At 41.9% G+C, this 19041-nt stretch overlaps 2 protein-coding genes across 6 annotated transcripts in view; one reads left to right on the top strand and one right to left on the bottom strand.

Moving 5' to 3' along the window:
• The window catches only part of cyfip1 (cytoplasmic FMR1 interacting protein 1), a 40726-nt gene that overhangs the window by 1587 nt on the left and 20098 nt on the right, over positions 1 to 19041 (bottom strand). For both annotated transcript variants that reach the window (XM_026157660.1, XM_026157659.1), the window contains exons 12-30: positions 18527 to 18649; positions 18307 to 18432; positions 17767 to 17933; positions 16857 to 17004; positions 15069 to 15222; positions 14528 to 14684; positions 13577 to 13673; positions 13161 to 13237; positions 12277 to 12385; positions 12073 to 12192; positions 11778 to 11977; positions 11421 to 11508; positions 6323 to 6466; positions 6125 to 6215; positions 5137 to 5267; positions 4943 to 5015; positions 2386 to 2480; positions 1744 to 1982; positions 1517 to 1664 (exon numbers count right to left, since the gene is read on the bottom strand). In XM_026157660.1, the coding sequence (XP_026013445.1) occupies positions 1517 to 1664; positions 1744 to 1982; positions 2386 to 2480; positions 4943 to 5015; positions 5137 to 5267; positions 6125 to 6215; positions 6323 to 6466; positions 11421 to 11508; positions 11778 to 11977; positions 12073 to 12192; positions 12277 to 12385; positions 13161 to 13237; positions 13577 to 13673; positions 14528 to 14684; positions 15069 to 15222; positions 16857 to 17004; positions 17767 to 17933; positions 18307 to 18432; positions 18527 to 18649 (2487 nt within the window). The remainder of the gene's footprint in view (positions 1 to 1516; positions 1665 to 1743; positions 1983 to 2385; positions 2481 to 4942; positions 5016 to 5136; positions 5268 to 6124; positions 6216 to 6322; positions 6467 to 11420; positions 11509 to 11777; positions 11978 to 12072; positions 12193 to 12276; positions 12386 to 13160; positions 13238 to 13576; positions 13674 to 14527; positions 14685 to 15068; positions 15223 to 16856; positions 17005 to 17766; positions 17934 to 18306; positions 18433 to 18526; positions 18650 to 19041) is intronic.
• Positions 5274 to 11414, top strand: fndc9 (fibronectin type III domain containing 9). Of its 4 annotated transcripts, XM_026157667.1 has the most exons (3): positions 7409 to 7465; positions 8772 to 8864; positions 9407 to 11414. In XM_026157667.1, exon 3 carries the CDS (start codon positions 9486 to 9488, stop codon positions 10122 to 10124), a length of 639 nt encoding a protein of 212 aa, XP_026013452.1. In that variant the 5' UTR covers positions 7409 to 7465; positions 8772 to 8864; positions 9407 to 9485; the 3' UTR covers positions 10125 to 11414. The 4 variants fall into 4 exon arrangements, with proteins under 4 accessions (XP_026013449.1, XP_026013451.1, XP_026013450.1 ...); XM_026157664.1 differs by adding an exon at positions 5274 to 5338 and having other exon boundaries at positions 7260 to 11414; XM_026157666.1 differs by lacking the exon at positions 8772 to 8864 and having other exon boundaries at positions 6473 to 7465.

Raw genomic sequence — 19041 nt, 5'->3', positions numbered from 1 at the left:
ATCTGACGACTTCAGAACCTCATTCTGTGTTTTCATGTGCAGCCACGCTGATTAGCTTTCCCCCCCCCATGTACTTAGTGAAACCTGTGGGTTTGGTTCTCAGTGACCTACTTATCTGCCCATGAATGCATCACAATGTTGCTGGGTCAGTGTTGCCAACGCACAATACTCAACAAAGAGTTCATCAACAATCACGGAAAACAAAACGCAACAAAAATTCCTGAGAGGCAGGTAAGCTCCTAGCAAACAGAACCATCACGCCCATTTCTCTTTCATCGTCCTACACTTCACTCCCAACTGATTCAAAACTCTTTCATAGTCCGTGAGGGAAAACCCCCCCCCCCCCCCAAAAAAAACAAAAAACAGTCCATTTATGATTCAGTGGGTCACGCTGAAGCCTTTTGTGCTCTTTGCTACATTCTGAGGGGATACACTCAGTAACAGATTTCAACATAAATTATTCAAGTATTTTTTTTTGACAGAAATCCGAGTTCTGATTTCAACTTCCCTGCGCTGCCTCCGCAAGGACCAGAGTGCTGCAAAACTGAAGAAAATGAACACCTGAAGCCGCTCTTGTGATCGCCGACACGCTTGTGCTCATGAAGCAGAAGGACGGACGTCTGCAGCTTCACGCTGAGCTGTATTTAGCTTTCTGTTAGCAGTGAAATTCATAATTCATAATTTTGGACTCCAAGCAGAAACACAGCATTAGAAAACAAAAACAACAGTTCAGTGTGGTTTGCTCTCAGTAATGTACGAAGTTACTTTAACTGTTGCAGTCTCACACCTGAGACGGATCTTGTTTAGTGACTTTAAACGCTGCGACGTTATTGGCTGCTCCACGACAAAAATTAAGAGGTGGAGGATCTGAAACTCATCAAGCTCATCTTTCATGCTTCATTACCAGTTCTTACTGTGGTTTTTTACAAAGTATTTATAGAAAAGTATCACTTATTTACAGAGGTTAAAAAAGGAATATAGCTTTTTAAATCTGAGTCTCATATGATCTGGTGTGACTGAAGCCAGATTACATCATTATCAACACCCTAAAGGCTACAAAACGACAACAAACAGAAGTCATGTGAACCTAAACTCACCTTGATAAATTCCATACGGGTCATAATCTTTATTAACTTTGCACGTCACGTCACGCAGGGCGCCATCAGCAGATTTTATTATCTAATGTTCAGAGTTCAGCCGTGCGTTTAACAGCCTGTTGTTGAGGTTTCAAATCATATCAGCAGGTTATGGCATGAAGCAGAAAAGTCAATCACATTTTCTTGATGTGTGTCAAAAATAATAATTAAAAATGAATAAAAAAATCTAACTGAATTGAAGACATACGCAGGTCTTTACTTATATTCTTGGTACATTTGCTATTTGAGATGGTGTGCTCATTATTTTGGATGCAGTAACTGGTGGAGATGCTCGGGGACGTCAGGTGAGGGAAGATGCGTTAAATCTGCACCTTATGTATGCTGTATTTAACAGCCGTGCTCATGTCTTTCAAACTCACCACGCTCTTGATGATCTCATCCTTCCCGTCGTGCTTCTGCACCTTGAGGAGGTGGTAGCTGAAGTCAAGGATGTCAAAGCGTCTCTGCTGTCCCAGCAGGGCGATGATCATGCAGCCTGCCCAGTGGAGGCCGTCTCCAAAGCACTGCCTGGAGGACAGGAAGAGGGTGTGTCAGTAAATATTAGGTGAGAGGAAGCGTGTGCGTGTTTGTGTTCGGCCACACTCACTCCACTGTGAACTCGTGGGCTCCCACAGGAATGCAGTACACAAACTGCATGGCGCTCCAGAGGCGGTGGAACTCCACACACTCGTCCACGTGCATCACGCCGTTGCTGGGCAACGGCCCACGCCACACAGGGTCCTCCAGGAAGCCTCGCACACGTGTGAGGATAACCTCAAACATGGACAGACCGCAACACAGGCGCTCTTTGGTCAATAGGTCGCCCTCACGAGCGATGGCTATTTGCTGAAAGAGAAGTAAAAGCATTCAAAAGATCGTCTACCGGTCAGCATCCTCCATAAGTGTCACATGACACAGGAGCAACTGTAGCTTATCTGTCTTAATGGTGTGTTCAGAGGGAAACAAAATAAGTTGGTTTATTGCCTGATGTCATCCTCAGGATAAAGTCCACACGATGAAACACATTTATATGGCAGCAAATTTGTTCATGAAGTCCTCCTGGAGAATTTATTTAAGTTCTGAAGATGTTTTAACTCCAGCTCTCAGCTGTACTGAGAAGAAAGTAGTTTCCTCATTGGTTGTTAGAGACAAACATCAGCTGGTTTTGAATTGGCCCTGAAACACTCCAGCATTTGTATTTACATAACTAACCCGAGGGAAAGTGAACACACCATCCGACGGCTCTTACCTGTGGTGTGCCGAGGCGTTCTATCAGGGGAACCATATGCAGCGCCGTGTATTTGGCCTCCAAGTGCTTCATCTTGGCGTCGAGGCGCTCCCCCTCTACACAGACAGACAAAGAAATGCATGAAGTTTAAGTTGAGGATTGTCAACCAGTGGAAATTTGTTCTTAAGAAAGAGGTTTAAAAAAATAAAAAAATAAAAGCTTACAAGAAATAGAAAATTCAGACTAAGAAAGGAAAAAAGTGAAAATGTGCCAAAACGCAGTTCGACAGAGTTGTTACTTGTATAACAAAAAAAAATTAAATAAAACAAAAACTTCTCACAATCAGCTGTTTTGTTTCTACATTAACTTTAGTAAATTTAATGAAGCCTGCCAGAATTTGACCTTCATATTAAGATTTTTCCAGATTACCAGGTCCTGGAAATACACAGGTTGTGTAACGGAGCTTTATGACACCAGCAAGAAAGGCAAAAAAAAAAAAAAAAAAAGAAAAAGAAAAAGTGTGATCAACATCAAGTGGAAAGTAAATGCACAAACCGCACCTTCGTGCATGGGCTTACTCATACTGAACATTTAAAATAAAACATTAATGGAAAAATATTATCACACAGATGGAATCACAGTTAGAAGATGAGCTTTTTATGAGCAACCACCGATGATTCATCAGAAACGGATCAAACATCCAGGGTACCCTGTGGCCGTTTATGCTCCTCTACGTCACAGACGTTAAACTGCTACAGCTTATTCAAACTACGATTTACAGAGAAAAACAAAATCGCGCCGAGCAAAAATCGGATTTTGTCATCGATTTTGACACGAGTTGGGTATAAAATTTATTTGGTTGCAGTTCATGTAAACAGACAGTAAATGTGTTTTTCAGCTCTTAAAATTTCTTCTGGATATTTCTGAATTATGAGGGTTTAAAAAGATGTTGGAAAAAGAAAATTAAGAATGTGCCAAATTTCTATTAAGCCCCAATGCAAGTCTGGAAATATTCAGAGAATGAAGGTAAAATTTTGCTTGCCTGGAATAAGCTAAAGTTATTGTAAACATCAAAAGAAAAAAAAATTGAGATGAGAGGCACAGATCGAGTTTGTTATTAATAGAAAATCAAACGCACACATGATGGCTACAGCATCCAGTTTGGGTTTATAAAATTTTAAATTTATGGGATTTTAATATTTAAAAACAATCATAAAAATTAGCAATATTTTCAGCCAGAACAAGATGCAACCTCTACAATGTTCTGCAACCCATGAAAACATATCAGTAAACCACAGTATGGCACGCTGGTGTCTCTGACACACACACACACACACACGCATGCACACCTGCTGCAGATAATGCTGCGCTGGAATAACTGACTCTCTGTAATCCCGGCTGAAAACCGTACCCAACAAAAGCACTCTTGACTCCCGCTGAACTAATGTTTGCTAGAACACAGCACCCAGCTGTTTTCAAAATTGTTAAGCTTTTCCTAAAACAATACTTTAATGATGGAAAACAACTGAGTGCTGCATCTCAGCATCTCACCCTTGAGCGACGGGAAAAACCAAGGAGGAAATTTACATGGAAAGGTTTCGTTTTTTCAGCTGGTTAATGAGTCTCATTGTTAGTCAACTTTGGAACCAAAAGATGAGATCATGAATACACGCAGATGAAATGAGCCTCTATTTAAACAAACTTGTCTTTGGTTAGAGAAAAAAAAAAAAAGGTGGGGGTTCATACAAATAAAATAAGCCTTATCCAGAACAAGCTCAGTGCAGCTGCTCCTTCATGTCAAAGCAGACAGACATCGAGAGGATTCTGGTATCTGATCAGGATCCTTCCATCCAAAGGTAGAAAACCCAAAAGGAAGCACAAGAGATCATAAATCTCATGTGGCCAGGAAACACTTCAAGTTCCTCCAGGACGATTTGAAAAATGAGGCAAATCTGGATAAATCCTGCTGCCAGAATGATCTGAGCGGAGCGATAACAGCAGAGCATGGACGGACAGATGGATAAAAGGGTCAATGTGATGAAGTCCTTGTGACCCTTTTTAGATTACTTAAGCAGGATGCAATGAGCTTAAGGTCGCATGAAGGGAAATTAAAGAGTTTTGTGATTTCGGGTTATGGTTAAATCGCTGGGAGTCACCCTGGCACCACCAGAATCCGCCTTTTATTCAACAGCGAGCAGAGATTTCAGACGCTTGAATCATTGTTTTGGACCCAGAGCAGATAAAGCACGGAGACAGTTTATTGATTACACTGTATGAACTGCGCAGAGCAAAGAGCACAAAGTTATCAATAGGAACCCATCTGCCTGTTGACTTTGCCTAGAAATTTGTCCATAAAGTTATAAACAAGTCCAACCCTGCCCAGGAACAACTGTGACTTGTGCAGGGACTACAAAATATTACACATTCTTACTTTGTTTATTAAATTTAGGCCGCTTATTCAAGTGGACGTTTTAGAGATCTGGGATGTTAATACATGTGTCTGAACTGGAAAAGTTTTTGGGTCCCTCCTGCTGTTTTGACTGTGCAAATAAAATTGACTTTTCCTCTCAGTATTTACCTTTGACATGGACTCTGGGAAGAATGTTCTGGAAAGGTGCAGCATGCAGCAAATCACAAACTTCTTCCTGTGACTGGAGGGAAAACAGCAAAACTTTAGAATAGGAGGCGACTGCATGAGGAAAAAAAATAATGAAAACATCTGCGGAGCATCTTAAAGTCGCCAGAGGCTCCCGATGACCCCGCGACCCGTACCAGGCTCTGCTCACTCAGCATACAGAACAGGATGGCGTTGCCCACCTCCCTCAGGTTCTGGAAACACACAGTCTTGAGCTCAGCGTACTCAACGATGTCCTTCAGCTGGTGGTGGAAGAACTCCAGGATACCTGAATGGAATTACACTGCAGTTATCACATATCTGCTACAGATAACAGCACTCAAAAGTAGATTACAGCAGGTATGCAGCGCTCCCTGATAAGCACATGAAGGGCAGGTTTTGTGGGCTCATGTTTGTTCTGTTGCTGCTCCCTCAGTGGAGTAAAGAAAGTCAAGATAAAGGTCTCTGTACTGAAACGTGTCCACCGCAACTCTTTGATTACTTTTTTTGTGCCTCCTCTTCCTGGTGAACGTCCACTGATACTTCCTTTCCCATTAAGGAAAACCTTTACGCCAATCAGTGTTTTGCCTACATGTCAGACTAGGTGCTTCTGGATCATTGCTGGATACACGTAGATGTGACGCAAATCTTTTGACTGAACAAGGTCATCTAACAAAAGGAAATGTGACCAGTTTTTCTCCTCACATTTGAAAGCTTTGATTAAAATGTTAAATACGACTCATTTCCAGCAGTTTGCTTCATTTGAATGAAGCGTTCGCTCCTGACTCACAGCTTCAGATTTTACTCCGACTTGTTCTGCAGATTCAGTCTGTGCGGCTAAGACCCTGACACGACTGACAGAGCAAATCCACTGTGCTCAGAGGTTTTGCCTTTTCTACCAGTTAAAATGAAAGTCAATAAAATGCAGTTTGAACGCTAACACACAAAACAAGCAAAATCCAGCACTGAGACCAAAAAGCACCAGATGTCTCCACGCAGTGGCTTATATTCACATGTATGGGTGTTCTTTGACTCGTATCAAATATCACTGTTATCTTTTTCTACATGTGCAGTATCTGCTGAGTTTTTTTTACTGCTTGTATCAGACCCAGACATTGTGTATCAGCTGGCTACACTTTGACATACCCGGGGAACCGTACTCGTAGCGTGGAAGTCTGCAAATCTTGGGCATCACCTCCATCAGGGTCTTCACATACTGCATTATGGTGCCCTGAAGCTGTAGAAACAGAGAGCTTAACTCCACTTAAAGGGAAGTGAACTCACAAAGAATGAAGCACAGTAGCATCATGAAATCATAGCTCCTGCACATCATTACACACTCACCAGGCTTTTGACAACCTTCAGCAGCTCCTCCATCACCACAGCAATGCCCTGGTAGCCCAGCAGTCTGCACATCACCTTAATGTGTGGGGGGCCCAGAAAGTTTCTATAGGAGCCAAAAGTGCTGCTATAGGCCAGGTTCAGGGTCTACATGCAGAGAAAGACATCAAAAAGGTTAGTATGAATATTGCACACCACCATGCAGGGACTTTGTTTTGAGATATTTAAAGGGGGGGATGGTGAAGCTCTGAGAAAGCAGTCCACCAACTACTCTTTCAGAGTCTGCTTCTCTTTAAGGGAGTTCTTTGTCCCCACAGTCCCCAAGTGCTACGTTATAAAGCAGCTTAATTAAAAAGAAAAAGCCAAAATAAACCCAAAGAACAGCTGAGGCCGGAAAAGAAGGTCATAGTAGAGGAGAGGGTAAGTTTTCCTCTTGTGTCATCACAGTGTTAAACATTTGAGAGGATCACAATAATCAGACACACTAACCTGCTGTTGTGAGCTGATGCGTTGTAAATAAAAGTGAAAGGAATCAACGAATGCTTACATTAAATTCCATGGCACTTTTAAAGCGAGTAAAATGGGAACATTTTCCACATTAGGATTATCCTCTGGGGACCACGAACAGCAATACGACAATCTGGCTGCCAGTTGTTCAGAGCTTTTGCTGTGGAACAAACAGTTAGGCAGATGGTCTCGCCAACTGAAGCACATTTAAGCTCCAGTGTCAGATATACAAGATACTCTGACATAAATCAAAGTGCTGCCCGAAGGGGAAATAACGATCAATAACACTATGATGTCTCTGCATTAACTCGCTGGCATGGAAAACAAAATCAAAGCAACCAAATTTGCTAACATATAAAGATTGATTTGTCTGCACTGTGCACTTTTCCCTTACATACACCACAGATTTTTAGTCCTCCCTCTCTCCTGTCAGCAGTGAGGTGAAGCTCTAATCCAGCAGCAGCGGCGATGAGGACACACCGATCTCTGCGTCAGTACTGAGGTTAGAAATCTCCACAGCAGCACGCAGCATCAGAGCGGCGACACAAGAAAAGATTTTTTAAGTGAGTGACGAGCAGCAGCAGCAGCATTACGGGATAATCTGAGCAAACACCAACATGTGCTGGCACAGGTCTCCCGGTAAGTTTCCGTTTTATGCTTTGAATTGATGACGGTGGTCGTACTGGTTACTTGTTACAGCCAATAGTTATAGAAACGTCAATAACAAGATGCTTTTTTATGACACCTCTGAAAAACCACAAGATTTCTTTACAGTTGTAAAAATGTGGCAAAAAGAAAACAAAATGAAACCTGTGAGATTAACTTTGTCTGAAAAGCACCAGTATTTAGGAGGGTTTAAAGCATCATTTGTCATCAGCATTTCTTTTAACTGAGCCTGCAGTGAGCACCAAACCCACCCTGCACTGGTTAAGGGCAAAGTGAAAACTTTTAATCATTTTTACATTTGGGTGTCATTTTATTCAATGCACGTAAAATATTATTCAATACTGAAGATTAAGTTTAGATTTTTAAAGCAAAATAAACTCTTGCAATAGTTAAATATGTCAGCAGGTGCTTTGGGTCAAAGTGTGATTTTATAAAATAAATTTCAGGATTTATTAAAATATTGAAATAAAAAGCTCGTAAACTGGACAGCTCAGAAAAATAAATTTCCATTATGCAATTTGCATCATCTGTGCATAATCTCAGCTCCCTCCCACCCATCTGTTCCAGATAACTCTTTGTACAATGCTTATTATCCTCCGACATTGCTTTGTTTCCCCCTCGTTATGCTTTATATAACATGGTGAGGATCGGCTGTGTGGTCATGACATTTTTCATTATGCTAAGCTCTGTGCATACTGCAAATGGGAGCAGGATTTAAAGTCAGGAAGTAATTAGAGCTTTTATTGAAACCATAAATTGATGAGTTTTTGGATGCGTTTTTGCCCACTTACGTCAGAACAGTCCTAAGACTTAATGCTGCTTTTCCACCAACTATTTAGAACCACCTCCATTCACTTCTATCTGAAACGCAACAAAACACTGACATTAAAGACCTGAGACAAAATCTGGAACCGCCGACGACGGCGACCAATATCAGCATCAAAAGTACAATTGCATAGATGCTATAAGCATTAAATAAAGAACAGCCACTGATATCAGTGTTTACATTTTTAGTTGTTATAGATCAAAGTAAAGCAGATGTGTTATTCCCTTCTATAATCCTTAAAGGGACAACAGTGGCCGTGCAGTTTGAGCATGTGTTTAACTGCTAATTGTACATAAATAAAATGTGCATGGGTAGGTGTATGAGAGTCAGGCCTAATTCATAAATTCTTAACTTGGATCACGTATGTGGTAATTCTCTGGTATTTGTCCGGCATATTATTATTGTTTTCATTTTTCTTTTTTAAATTTAGTGCACACGTTTTTTTGTTTTTAGCCTCAAACCTAGTTGCGACATAAATGGGGGCTCATCCGGGATCTTTGGGACTCTTCTGAGGGGACTGAACATCAGGTTTCTTTCTCCTATAAGGTGCGTCAAGCTGACTAGGTCTTCCCTGTGAGCGAATTCAAGCATTTCAGCTCTTTAGATGTGCTGCCTCCACTAAAACATTTACTTACTTTGTTTACTTATTACTTAACGCTGTCTCGAGCCTCGGATGCCTGTTTTTGTGGAATAAATAATGGTTGCTACTTATGTTCTAAGGAGTAACTGGATTAAGAGCTTGAGAATCACTTCTCAAATCTGGTTAAAAGTGCTTTGCTTCTTAAAGGGAACAAAAGTGCTGATCGGTGGAAAAAAAAGGAAATGGGTTAAAAAAATATGGGTGGGAAGGAGCCAAAATTAAGAGTAAAATGTGAAAGCTTCTGTTGTGCAACATAACTAGGATGGTGACTTATTTAAATGTTATGAATCATGACCAAATGGCTCACTGAGCCAAGAGAAAGCTTATTATTGATGAAGTCTTCTTATATTAGCTCTTAGATGGGGAAAGAGCACAGAAATACCTCACCCTGTCATCTCAAATTAGTCCTTTCAGTGTCTCACTGTGTTCCCATCTTCCTTTTTTCCAGCTCAGTTTTACATCGCAAGCATCAGACAGCTGCAGTAACTGAGGATGCACTTCATTCCTGCAGACTCCATCTTCTCACAATGGTGATTGCAATCTACAACATCTCCTCCACCTCAGCCAGGGTGAGCTGGCCATCCTCCCCCACCTGCATTGACACCTTCTACAGCGTCATGTACGACCCCAACTGGAACAGCCTGTTCATGGGCTACAAGCGCAAAAGCTTCATGTATGAGGATCGTATCCCTGTCAGTCAGACCAGCACACACCTGGCCAATCTCCTCCCTCAGACTGCCTACTTCTTGTGTGTGACGTGTCAGGCTGCCAATCCGGTGCGGGAACAATGCCAAGTGTTCAGCACTCTGAGCGACAGCAGCGAAGGTCACGACAGAGCCGGCTGGGAGCTGGCAATGGCCGTATGGCTCATCTGCTGCATCTTGCTCCTCGTCATCGCCAGCATCCTGTTGTGGAGCTGTCTTAACAACATCTGTATCCTCCCCGGCCAGGCCGCAGCCGGACACCCGGTGGTGACCAACTCAACCTGTCAAGGCATGTCCACATCTGGAGCCCTCTACACTACGAGAAGCAGCAGCCAAGACAGCATCAAACTCTCCAACATCATGCAATCACCCCACCTCTCGGCGCAGCCTACGGGTCACATAATTACCCAAGACCATGAGTTGAGGACGCTGGCTAAGCTGTCCGGCAGCGAGCCAACATGAATCAACTGGATTAAGGTCATCACAGCATTGTTCAGATTCAATTGTCACCGAGTATTTTCATCCACTCACAAAATCCTATTTGTGTGTTTTTCCTCAGAGGAAACATTTCCAACCTATTACAGCAAGGTTTCAACACACACGCACACATGCACACCATTTTAAATAAAAAGATTTATGCTTTTAAGACCTAAAAAAAATTACAAACCAAAAATTAAATATCATTAATATGGCACTCATCTTTCTTTTGGCACTGACAAAAATTTATCCATGCAGAAAAATAAAAAAAATCTGTCATTTAACGCGTCGCCTGCGTGTTTATAGAACGGGCTCAGACAGAAACAAATGTTGTCTGTTTAATCAAAGCTTCACTATCCACAAAAACATTAAAAATAAATAAAATTGTTTTACTCATAACTCTGTAGATCATTCTTTTATATTCATGTCATTTATTTATGTCCATAAATAAACCAAAAATATATTTTTTAAATGTATTTTTTAACCTCTCCTACAGTGAAATTACAAAACCCTCTCAAGCCATATTTGTTCTCCCAAAGTAAAAACAACAACTACTTTTGGACATGTCTGGGAGTGATTTTGATTTATCCAAGTATTATTTACATTATTTTGATTGGATATCAAAGTATTCTGCAGTACAATGAAAAAAGACAAAATCCTTGATGTGTGATTTATAAAGATGATATGAAAAGTGGATTTGAATTGCCTTGGGAACCCCCCCCCCCCAAAAAAAAACATTAGTAGCCAAAGAGTGTTCAGTCAGCGTCTGTCATAGTCAGATCCGCCCCTCTCTCTTCACGTCTGGCTTCAAGAAGCGATGGTGAGAACGGTCACCTCGATGCTTCATAACAGGACTTCACCGACCAGTGAGTGACATCACAGCGGCCACGTCCATCTTTTATACACAGTTTCTGGTCTTATTTTTAGACACAGGAACACACAGACATCAACATCATGAGTGTGAGGACTGAAACAGTCTGACAGCATCATAGCTACACTATCAGGTTAGCGCCCCCAGCGTGTTGGTCCACATAACTACACGTTAAACAGAAGAACATGTGATTGACTCATGTGCTGCATGGAGTTTTCACATTTCATGACATTTAAGGCATTCATTTCCTCCGAGGGGACGTCTGAGCACGTGCACACACTTCCCAGAGTAATGCTTTCACCCTTGTATTCTGTGGATACAGTTTGACAGCGTATACTGAATATCTGAGAGTCCACCCCTGTAATATGAGGAGATAAAGTGTGGGAGCTCTAACAGAAAAATGTCCTGACCTTTGACCCGTACAGGTACTGAGGCTGAGCGTTGGGTGGTTTATCCCTCTGGAACTCCTGAGAGAAGGGCAGGATGGTGCGCACAAACCTGAAGGCAGAGTTGGAAACATATCTCCATTAAAATAACATCGGGATTGAAAATACAAGACCCACACAATTACTCCCTTTTCCCCCCTAAACCTTTGAGAAGCACAATCTGATATTTTATCTAATAAAACTATAAAAAATAAAATAAATAAACAGCTGTGAACGTTTATAAGAAACTGCCTCTTAGTTTTAGCTCCAGCTACTGGCATTAATATATGAACATTTTGGTCTTTCTGTGACCTTCACCGTGATTTTATTCTGAAATGTCACCTGTTGGTAGACCCGTTGTAGCAATAGTTGGGTAAGAAGTCGTAGTTGAGCTCCCAGAAGACGTGCAGTGTTATCCTGCCATAAGGGGCCGACACGTTGTGGTTGGCTTCGCGAAACATGGCGTCAAAGCTGTCCAGAGTCAAGAACTTGCTCAGGAGCTTGTGCGTCATGCGGTTGACCTCCAGAAGGCCTTCCAGCTCCTTTAAACAAGTCACACACCACCAATATATATTTTTAACTAAGTCAAATGAAAAACCCCAGGAATCATCAGCTAAATTAAATTACAACTACATACCATGATGGAGGTTAGATCCTCACTCTCGAAGCGACCGATAGCCAACTCCATAGATTTGTAAAGAGCAGCAGAAACCCTCTGAGTGATGAGTCTGTTGAGATCGATGGAGCGGCCTAGAAGCTGAGGTTCACAGCCAGTTAGTTAGAGACAACATGAAGGTGGGAGTACAGCGAGGTGGAAAGCACGACAGCGTGCAGCTTATACCTGGACGTGGCGTTGCTTCAGCAGAGTCTCGTAGCGGTTAGAGGACGGCCAGGGAATGTTGGCTCCTTGGTTCTTGCAGTCAGATCTCAGCCGTTTGTCAAGCAGAAGACTGAAAGAGGATTCACATAAACACAGAGAAGTCAAGGTTTGTAAAAATCACACCTTTAGGCCTGCTCCTTATTTCCTGGCATGTATATCTGGTTCACTTTAATCATGACCAGAGTTTCTAATGACGAGGTCAGTGTATGTACACAAACCTCTGTGAGCCATAAGCTCAGACTGCTCTAAACGCTCAGTGAGGGGCAGCCAATCAGAACAGAGATGGCTTCAATGGGGAGAAACTAAAATAGTTTGCTTCAGAGACATAACACAGGGGCTCCCCCGAGGTCCAGTGTAGGATAAAGGAGGATTATTCTGAACTGTGAATTATGCAAAGCTATTGTGATAGAACTGGAAGTGAGCCGAGTTTTGAACCGTTCCCTCGGATCCCCACAATCCTGGAGGGTAGAGGTGCATTTGAAATTGTCCGACTATGTCCTGTTTGTGTCTGTCATATTTGACATTTGCAATATTACAAATATTAAATAAATAATTTGTACCTAAGCACATGTGCTATAGCACCTTTATCCCCTTCATCCTCCCACAGAGTTTTTTAATACCCTCTGCTACGTTCACACTATCACTCTAGCTGGACGACAAATAAGCTAGCTGTCGTTGAGGCCTTGACAACGTAAAAACATTGGAAAAGTGATCCGACTGCTTCTCAAACTAATCATGCTACTTGATTACTACTGGAATCAACACATTAGAAAACAGACGAAGCAATCAAATCCTTTCTTATGAGACTGTGTGTCTGCACATAAGGGGGAGAGGGGTCGACGTACCTTCCAGCTAGAATCTTGTAGTACCCAAATATCTGATCAGCAAGCTTGTAGACAAACTGATCAAAGCACAGGTTAACCTGAAGAAAAAAAAAAAATGTTTAAAAGTTTCAACATAGATGACCAATGAAATAGTACTTTCTTCTGGTTTAAGGAGAAAAATTATTTTCACAGATTTTTGTAAAGAACCGAGCCAAATCCATTCTACATGCACATTAACAAAGCTCTGCAAGCGGCTACATAATGAATAGAAATGCAGCTACTCAACAGCTCATGAAATGGACAGGAAACTGAGATTAATGAGGTGACTATAGGAGAGCTTGTAAGCAACAAACAGGATATTTAGGAAAGCCGTGCAGTCAGAGGCATTATGAGCGCGGTGATGCAGCCGCCACATATCTGAGATCATGATCCTTTACCTCTGCCTCTATTTCATCGTAGAGGAACTGCTTCTTGAATTTGGTCAGGGCGTAGTGTGCGCTGTCGTTGTACAAATCCAGAGGATATAGCACATACCTGCAGGGGATTAAGATGTTATTCTAGAATTAAACACACCCTGCAACCGTGAGAGAATTAATCTGTTCAGCAACAAGGATAAAAGCTGAGACGTGTAAAATAAGAAGCTTCATTTAGCTGCAGCAGCAGTTGGTTAAAAAAGGAAGCGTTACATCAAACTCATCAGTTCGATCGTGTTCACTCGAGGTTAACCATCGTCGTTCAGCGCCGCTCTTTGGAAACTAGCAGAACTGATACGCGCCACACAGACATCTGCTTAAATATGCACGACCTGCACAAAACACTTACTCTCCATAGTAAATAAGAGTAAAACGGAGAGTTTTTCTTTTCTTTTTTTCCCAAAAATTTTGGGTGAATATTTGAAGAATTACAGCACGTATGCTTCCTGCCAGCTGATGTGCTTAATGGCTTATGTAAAACCTGCCTCGTATCAACGTAATCCTGCAGCAAAGATTTAAAGCAGACACGAAAACATTCACGGATAATCCCAATTTTTAGGATTTCATCCAGGGTCCTATTTGAAAATGGAAGATGAAAAGAAACGAGCGCTGAAGTTGTCAGAACGCATCTGTCCGATCGCAACCGCCAATCGCAAAGAGCCAGACTGTGACTAAACATGAAGTTTAGTTAGAGAAGGACAAACGCAGTCCTCCGTTTTTGCACCAAGTTGCAAATTATACCATGGAGAATATCTATTTCCACTGCTGTGAGAAGAACACCAAACAATCAGCCCATCTTTCACATAGGATGAAGAACTTAATAATAAGAATGGGAGGGAAACTGTCCAGTAGTTATCAGAGTTGGTGGTAACCAGTGGAAATAAATGTTCTTGGTTACAAAAGAAGCATATTTACTCCATCATTGAAGCCTCCTTAGTCTCCAGGATGTGATCGGTGAGGATCCAGGGCATGGACATCTCGATGGGGAACTGGATCCTGCGACCCATGGTGAGCTCCAGAAAGAACTCTCTGAACCACAGCTGGGAGAGGTCACAGCACTGCTGCAAGGTCTCTGAAGGGAAGAGAGGGGAGATGGAAGAAGGTTACATCAGAGTCCCCTTCCAAAAGCTGTCAGGGGCCTCGGGCTGGTGATGATATTTATCGTTTGCTGAACAAAATGATTTGAGTTTTAGACTATGACTTTCTGAGTGTGTGAGTGATGAGATGTGTGTGAGTTGGTTGCACTTTTTAAACAGAGCTTCAAAGTCCTGTACTTGAAGTTATGAGTGCTCAAAAATTATGACTTTTCAAGCCAACCCTCTAATCCCAGAAATGTTCATTAAATATCGTTAAATATCCAAAAGTCGTAATAGGAAAATAAAATAAGAATCATCTTATTCTAAGGGAGGCAGAGATGAAACGTTCTCAGGTGTGACTGATTGCATCTGCCTCTTACCGCTAAAGTTCAGCAGGTGAGTGTAAAAGAAGGACTCTCGGTGAAATCTCTCGATGTCCAGGATGGTGGGGCCCTCCAGGCCGCTGCGCAGAGTCTTCTTTGAGCCACTTTTTTCAGCAATGAGTGACTCCAGCATGGTCCTCACCATGTAGAGCTGCATCAACAAAGAGAATTGAGTAAAGGAAGACCTAATTAGTGCCGGCGCCCTGCTGACTGTACTCACAACCCTGCAAACACTAATCTCATTACAGGTGGGCAGCCGGTATGAAAGCTCCGTGTTGCTTTCAACATTTTCATCATCTCAGTCATTCCATAGTGGTGTGGAAAAGTGTTTGCCTCTTTCCTGGTTTCCTAGTGTGTTGCATATTTGCACCCCAGGGTGTGGTCCTGTCAGAGCGCAATAGATCGGCGCTTCATCATGTTTATTTTTTTCCTCTTAAGCTAAGGAATAAAATACTGTAGCAGTTCAAATATTCCAGGTAACTGCTGTATCCATCTCAAATTAAAAGTGCTTTAGCATGGATAGAAACTCTGTTTCTTAGCAAGGCTTTTATTTTGAAAGAAACATGTTCGTTTTATTTAAAATACGGTACATGAGATTATCTATGGTGTCATCCTCTGACATTTCTTATTAATTCCCATGTTAATTAATAAAGAATAACTGAGGACAGGATGTGAGCGGTCAGTTATTATGCAAAACTGCCTCCACAGGAAGCAGAATTATATAATCCTGGAAACAAATCAAAAGCTAACTGTGCTGATGCGCTCTGGTGCGTAAACAAATAGTGCCACACACCTGCACACACCTGGAAAACAGATTAGTTCTTGGAAATGACCCCTGAGCTGATAAATCTGTCTGCAGTACAGAACATAACAGATGGTACTACTGAGTCTGACATAAAACACAACTTTAAACCCAGCACCACACAGGATGAATGGGTATAAAAAGAACCCAAGGTGAGGTGTGCGGTGTAACTGCCGATGGTGAAAGCAGAGGTCTCAGAGCCACAAACTGAGTACCGTAAACCCAAAAAACGTCTTAGTCCAATCCCGTAACACCTTTTACACAGAAGATTCACAATTCATTAAAAAAAAAAAAAAAGTAGAAAACAAAAAGTAACCATCTTCTGAAGCTTTCATACTACAAAATATCAAAAGCAGGTAAGAGGATCTTTGAAAAGCTAGTAAATCCAACATCCCCTTCCAATTCTCAGTGAGAGGTGGTGATAGCTGGGCTGATGGATGATGGGTTTCCAGGTTAGGAAAAGTGCTGGAGGATCACCTACAGTGATTTACTATGCTACAGTGCATTTATGTACTTTTGTAACTTTTTTGCTTTTCACTCATTCATTCAAATATGCAGTGTGAAACATTAGAAACATAATATAGAATTATACAGAATATATACAGAATTATTGTGGATTTTGATTAATTCGTCACCATTTTATCCACATTAAAAAGGCTCCTTACAGTAAATACCCTCTGCAAATTTTAATGTCAAACCTTCACCACCAGGGGGCAGTGCTCTACCCGTGGGTTTGTTGCCGTTTTCAGACGTAACCTTTGATATCTCGTTTTAGTCCTACTTGCATTTTCTCGAGAGGCTTTACTTTATGCCGCACACCTTTTCCTGTGTTCTTAATAACTTACACCACTGCGTGGTATACACTGGTACTACATGAAAATGCAGTTCAGCCAAAATGTAACTATACGCAAAACGTCTATGTAGCATCCTGCATCCTCATACATTAAAATGAGTTATGATAAAGAATGTCAGTGAGGTGAGACCTGCGTGCTGGACGGCCCCACGGCGCGGCGAGGAACTTTAATGTCAAAGCCACCCTTTGGATCTTTTTCTCCACGGAGGGCGGGGTCATTGTGAGGCTCCCGGCCGGTCTCCCAATCGCACACGGTCTTTCGGATGGCCTGGAGGACGCTGCAGAAAGAAGGAAAAACAAAATACTTTTGAATGAGACGGTTTTACTTTGTGTCTTCAGCCAAAAGGAAGACGCACTTAGGCCTTTACTGGAGCACCAACGAACCGAAAATGAGAATGTGTATAAATGGTGGTTCATGCAAAAACCACAATATTTCTATTCACTATGTTAACAAATGTAGTCTCAAACACAACTTAATAACAGATGAGCTAAACATGGTAAATAAATTGACATTAAGCAGGAAATTATTTAGGCAAACAGGTTTTACTTGAGCAGGATGGCCAGATATTTGAAGCAATAGTTTGCCAATTAATTTGAGCATTTTTAATTATTATTTTTTTGTCCATCTCAGACAACGAAGCAGCTCGCAATCAAATTACTAGTGAAGAGTCCCTGCACTCTTATTTTGAAAGCTAAGTTCAGCCCAATGTGTCCCTGTGGGCTCACTCACTGGCTGGATCGTTACTGAAGCGGTCCTCATTATCAGTTAACCGCCTCTCCAGAGAGAGCTTTGTGTCCTGTGGATGGATGATCTGCAACACAAGCTTTGTTCTGCTCTGGAGATCTCTAAGGACTGTGGGGTGGAAGTCCAGCACAGGATGGTGCAATCAGCTGAGTCCCCCATGTTGTTTTATTTGCATCACAAAGGCAATTTAAACATTTTCGGGGGGAATCAGCGCTTTTTAATAAACCATCACATCTCCCACAAACTGGATCTAAATCTGAGTGCGATCTAAATCTGACTGTAATGCGATTCGAACCTCTGGATGACATTTTTCTTCTTCTTGATAGCGAGGCGCAGCGGATCACGCAGAGTGACCTGAGCAAAGTCCTGCAGAGCTGAGTAGATGGTGTGACGGATGGCGTGGTTGAACACGCTCTCCATGCGTCCCATCAGCACCTGCAGTCCCTTTATCATTGCAATCACCTGTAAAATCACAACAATGGATCAGGGACAAGAATTCAAGTGGATCAAAAGACCAATCTTGTCATTCCATGAAAAAAAAAAATCAATCAGCATCCAAGTCCTGATTCCTTCTGGCTCAAAATCTGCTTCCAATATATTCATATTTTAACACTCTGAATGCAGCTTATGTGAAAATGAGGAACAAAACTGTTGTTCATGTATTCTCTATAACAGCTTGGACAGATCACATCCACCAAGAAACTTAGAAGGACGCTATGTACAGTGGGTACATAAAGAATACGCTGATTCTGGTAGGTTGCAGTGGGAATGTTTTTCCGGTCTGAATGATTTCACATGGAGTGACCATTTAAATGTGTGCACTGATGTGACAGACCTCTACGAGGGCAAACTTCTCCTCGCTGGTGTAGTTGTATCTGGTGGCCCTCTCGTACTCCTCGGCGTTGTCGGGGCACTCTTTATTGGAGTACTTGTCTGTGGGATGTACCAGTTTCCAGGAATACTGCAGGAAGAGTTGGGAAGGGGGGAGGATTACTCTTACTTTTATAAATACAAACATCTCAGCTGGAATCATTCATCATGCGTTTTCTCCTCACCACTTCCATAACATGAGCGCTCCACTGTGAGAGCAGCTGCATGCCCTGCAGGGCCAAGTCAAACAGCTTCCTGTACTCAGTGTCAGTCTTCTGGGCTTCCTGACGCCCTGACCCAGTCACCACCTACATCAGCACACAAACAAACGTCATTTAAGGCTCAATCCACACAATCCTGACTTTCTCACAGTATAGATTAGTGCTGAAAAAAAGAAAATCAGCATAAACCTAAATACCAATAAAAACGGCCCTCTTCGAATTTATCTTTCCTGCCCTTATCATTCCTGTGTTCAGTGTATTTCTGACCCACAAGTCAGTTAAATTCCCATCTCAGTCACACTAAACAATGACCCCTGAAAATCCGCCGGGTTAAGACATCTGCTGAAAAGCCTCTTACATCACAGCTGGGAATTTAAACATACCAATGAACATAAGAAAGCTTTAAAAGCTGGAGTGTGTTTCTCTCTGGTGAAATAAAGGTCAGCGGGATACTGATCCTCTACAGCAGCTTATTATGA

The sequence above is a fragment of the Astatotilapia calliptera genome, chromosome 23 (genome assembly GCF_900246225.1).
Source record: "Astatotilapia calliptera chromosome 23, fAstCal1.2, whole genome shotgun sequence".
In the NCBI taxonomy this organism is placed as follows: domain Eukaryota; kingdom Metazoa; phylum Chordata; class Actinopteri; order Cichliformes; family Cichlidae; genus Astatotilapia; species Astatotilapia calliptera.
Note: the sequence above shows the minus strand (reverse complement) of the source record. Positions and strands in the feature narration are given on the sequence as shown.

Coding starts and splice junctions, on each gene's coding strand:
- fndc9 (XM_026157664.1), top strand. CDS start 9,318: ATGGGGAAAGAGCACAGAAATACCTCACCCTGTCATCTCAAATTAGTC.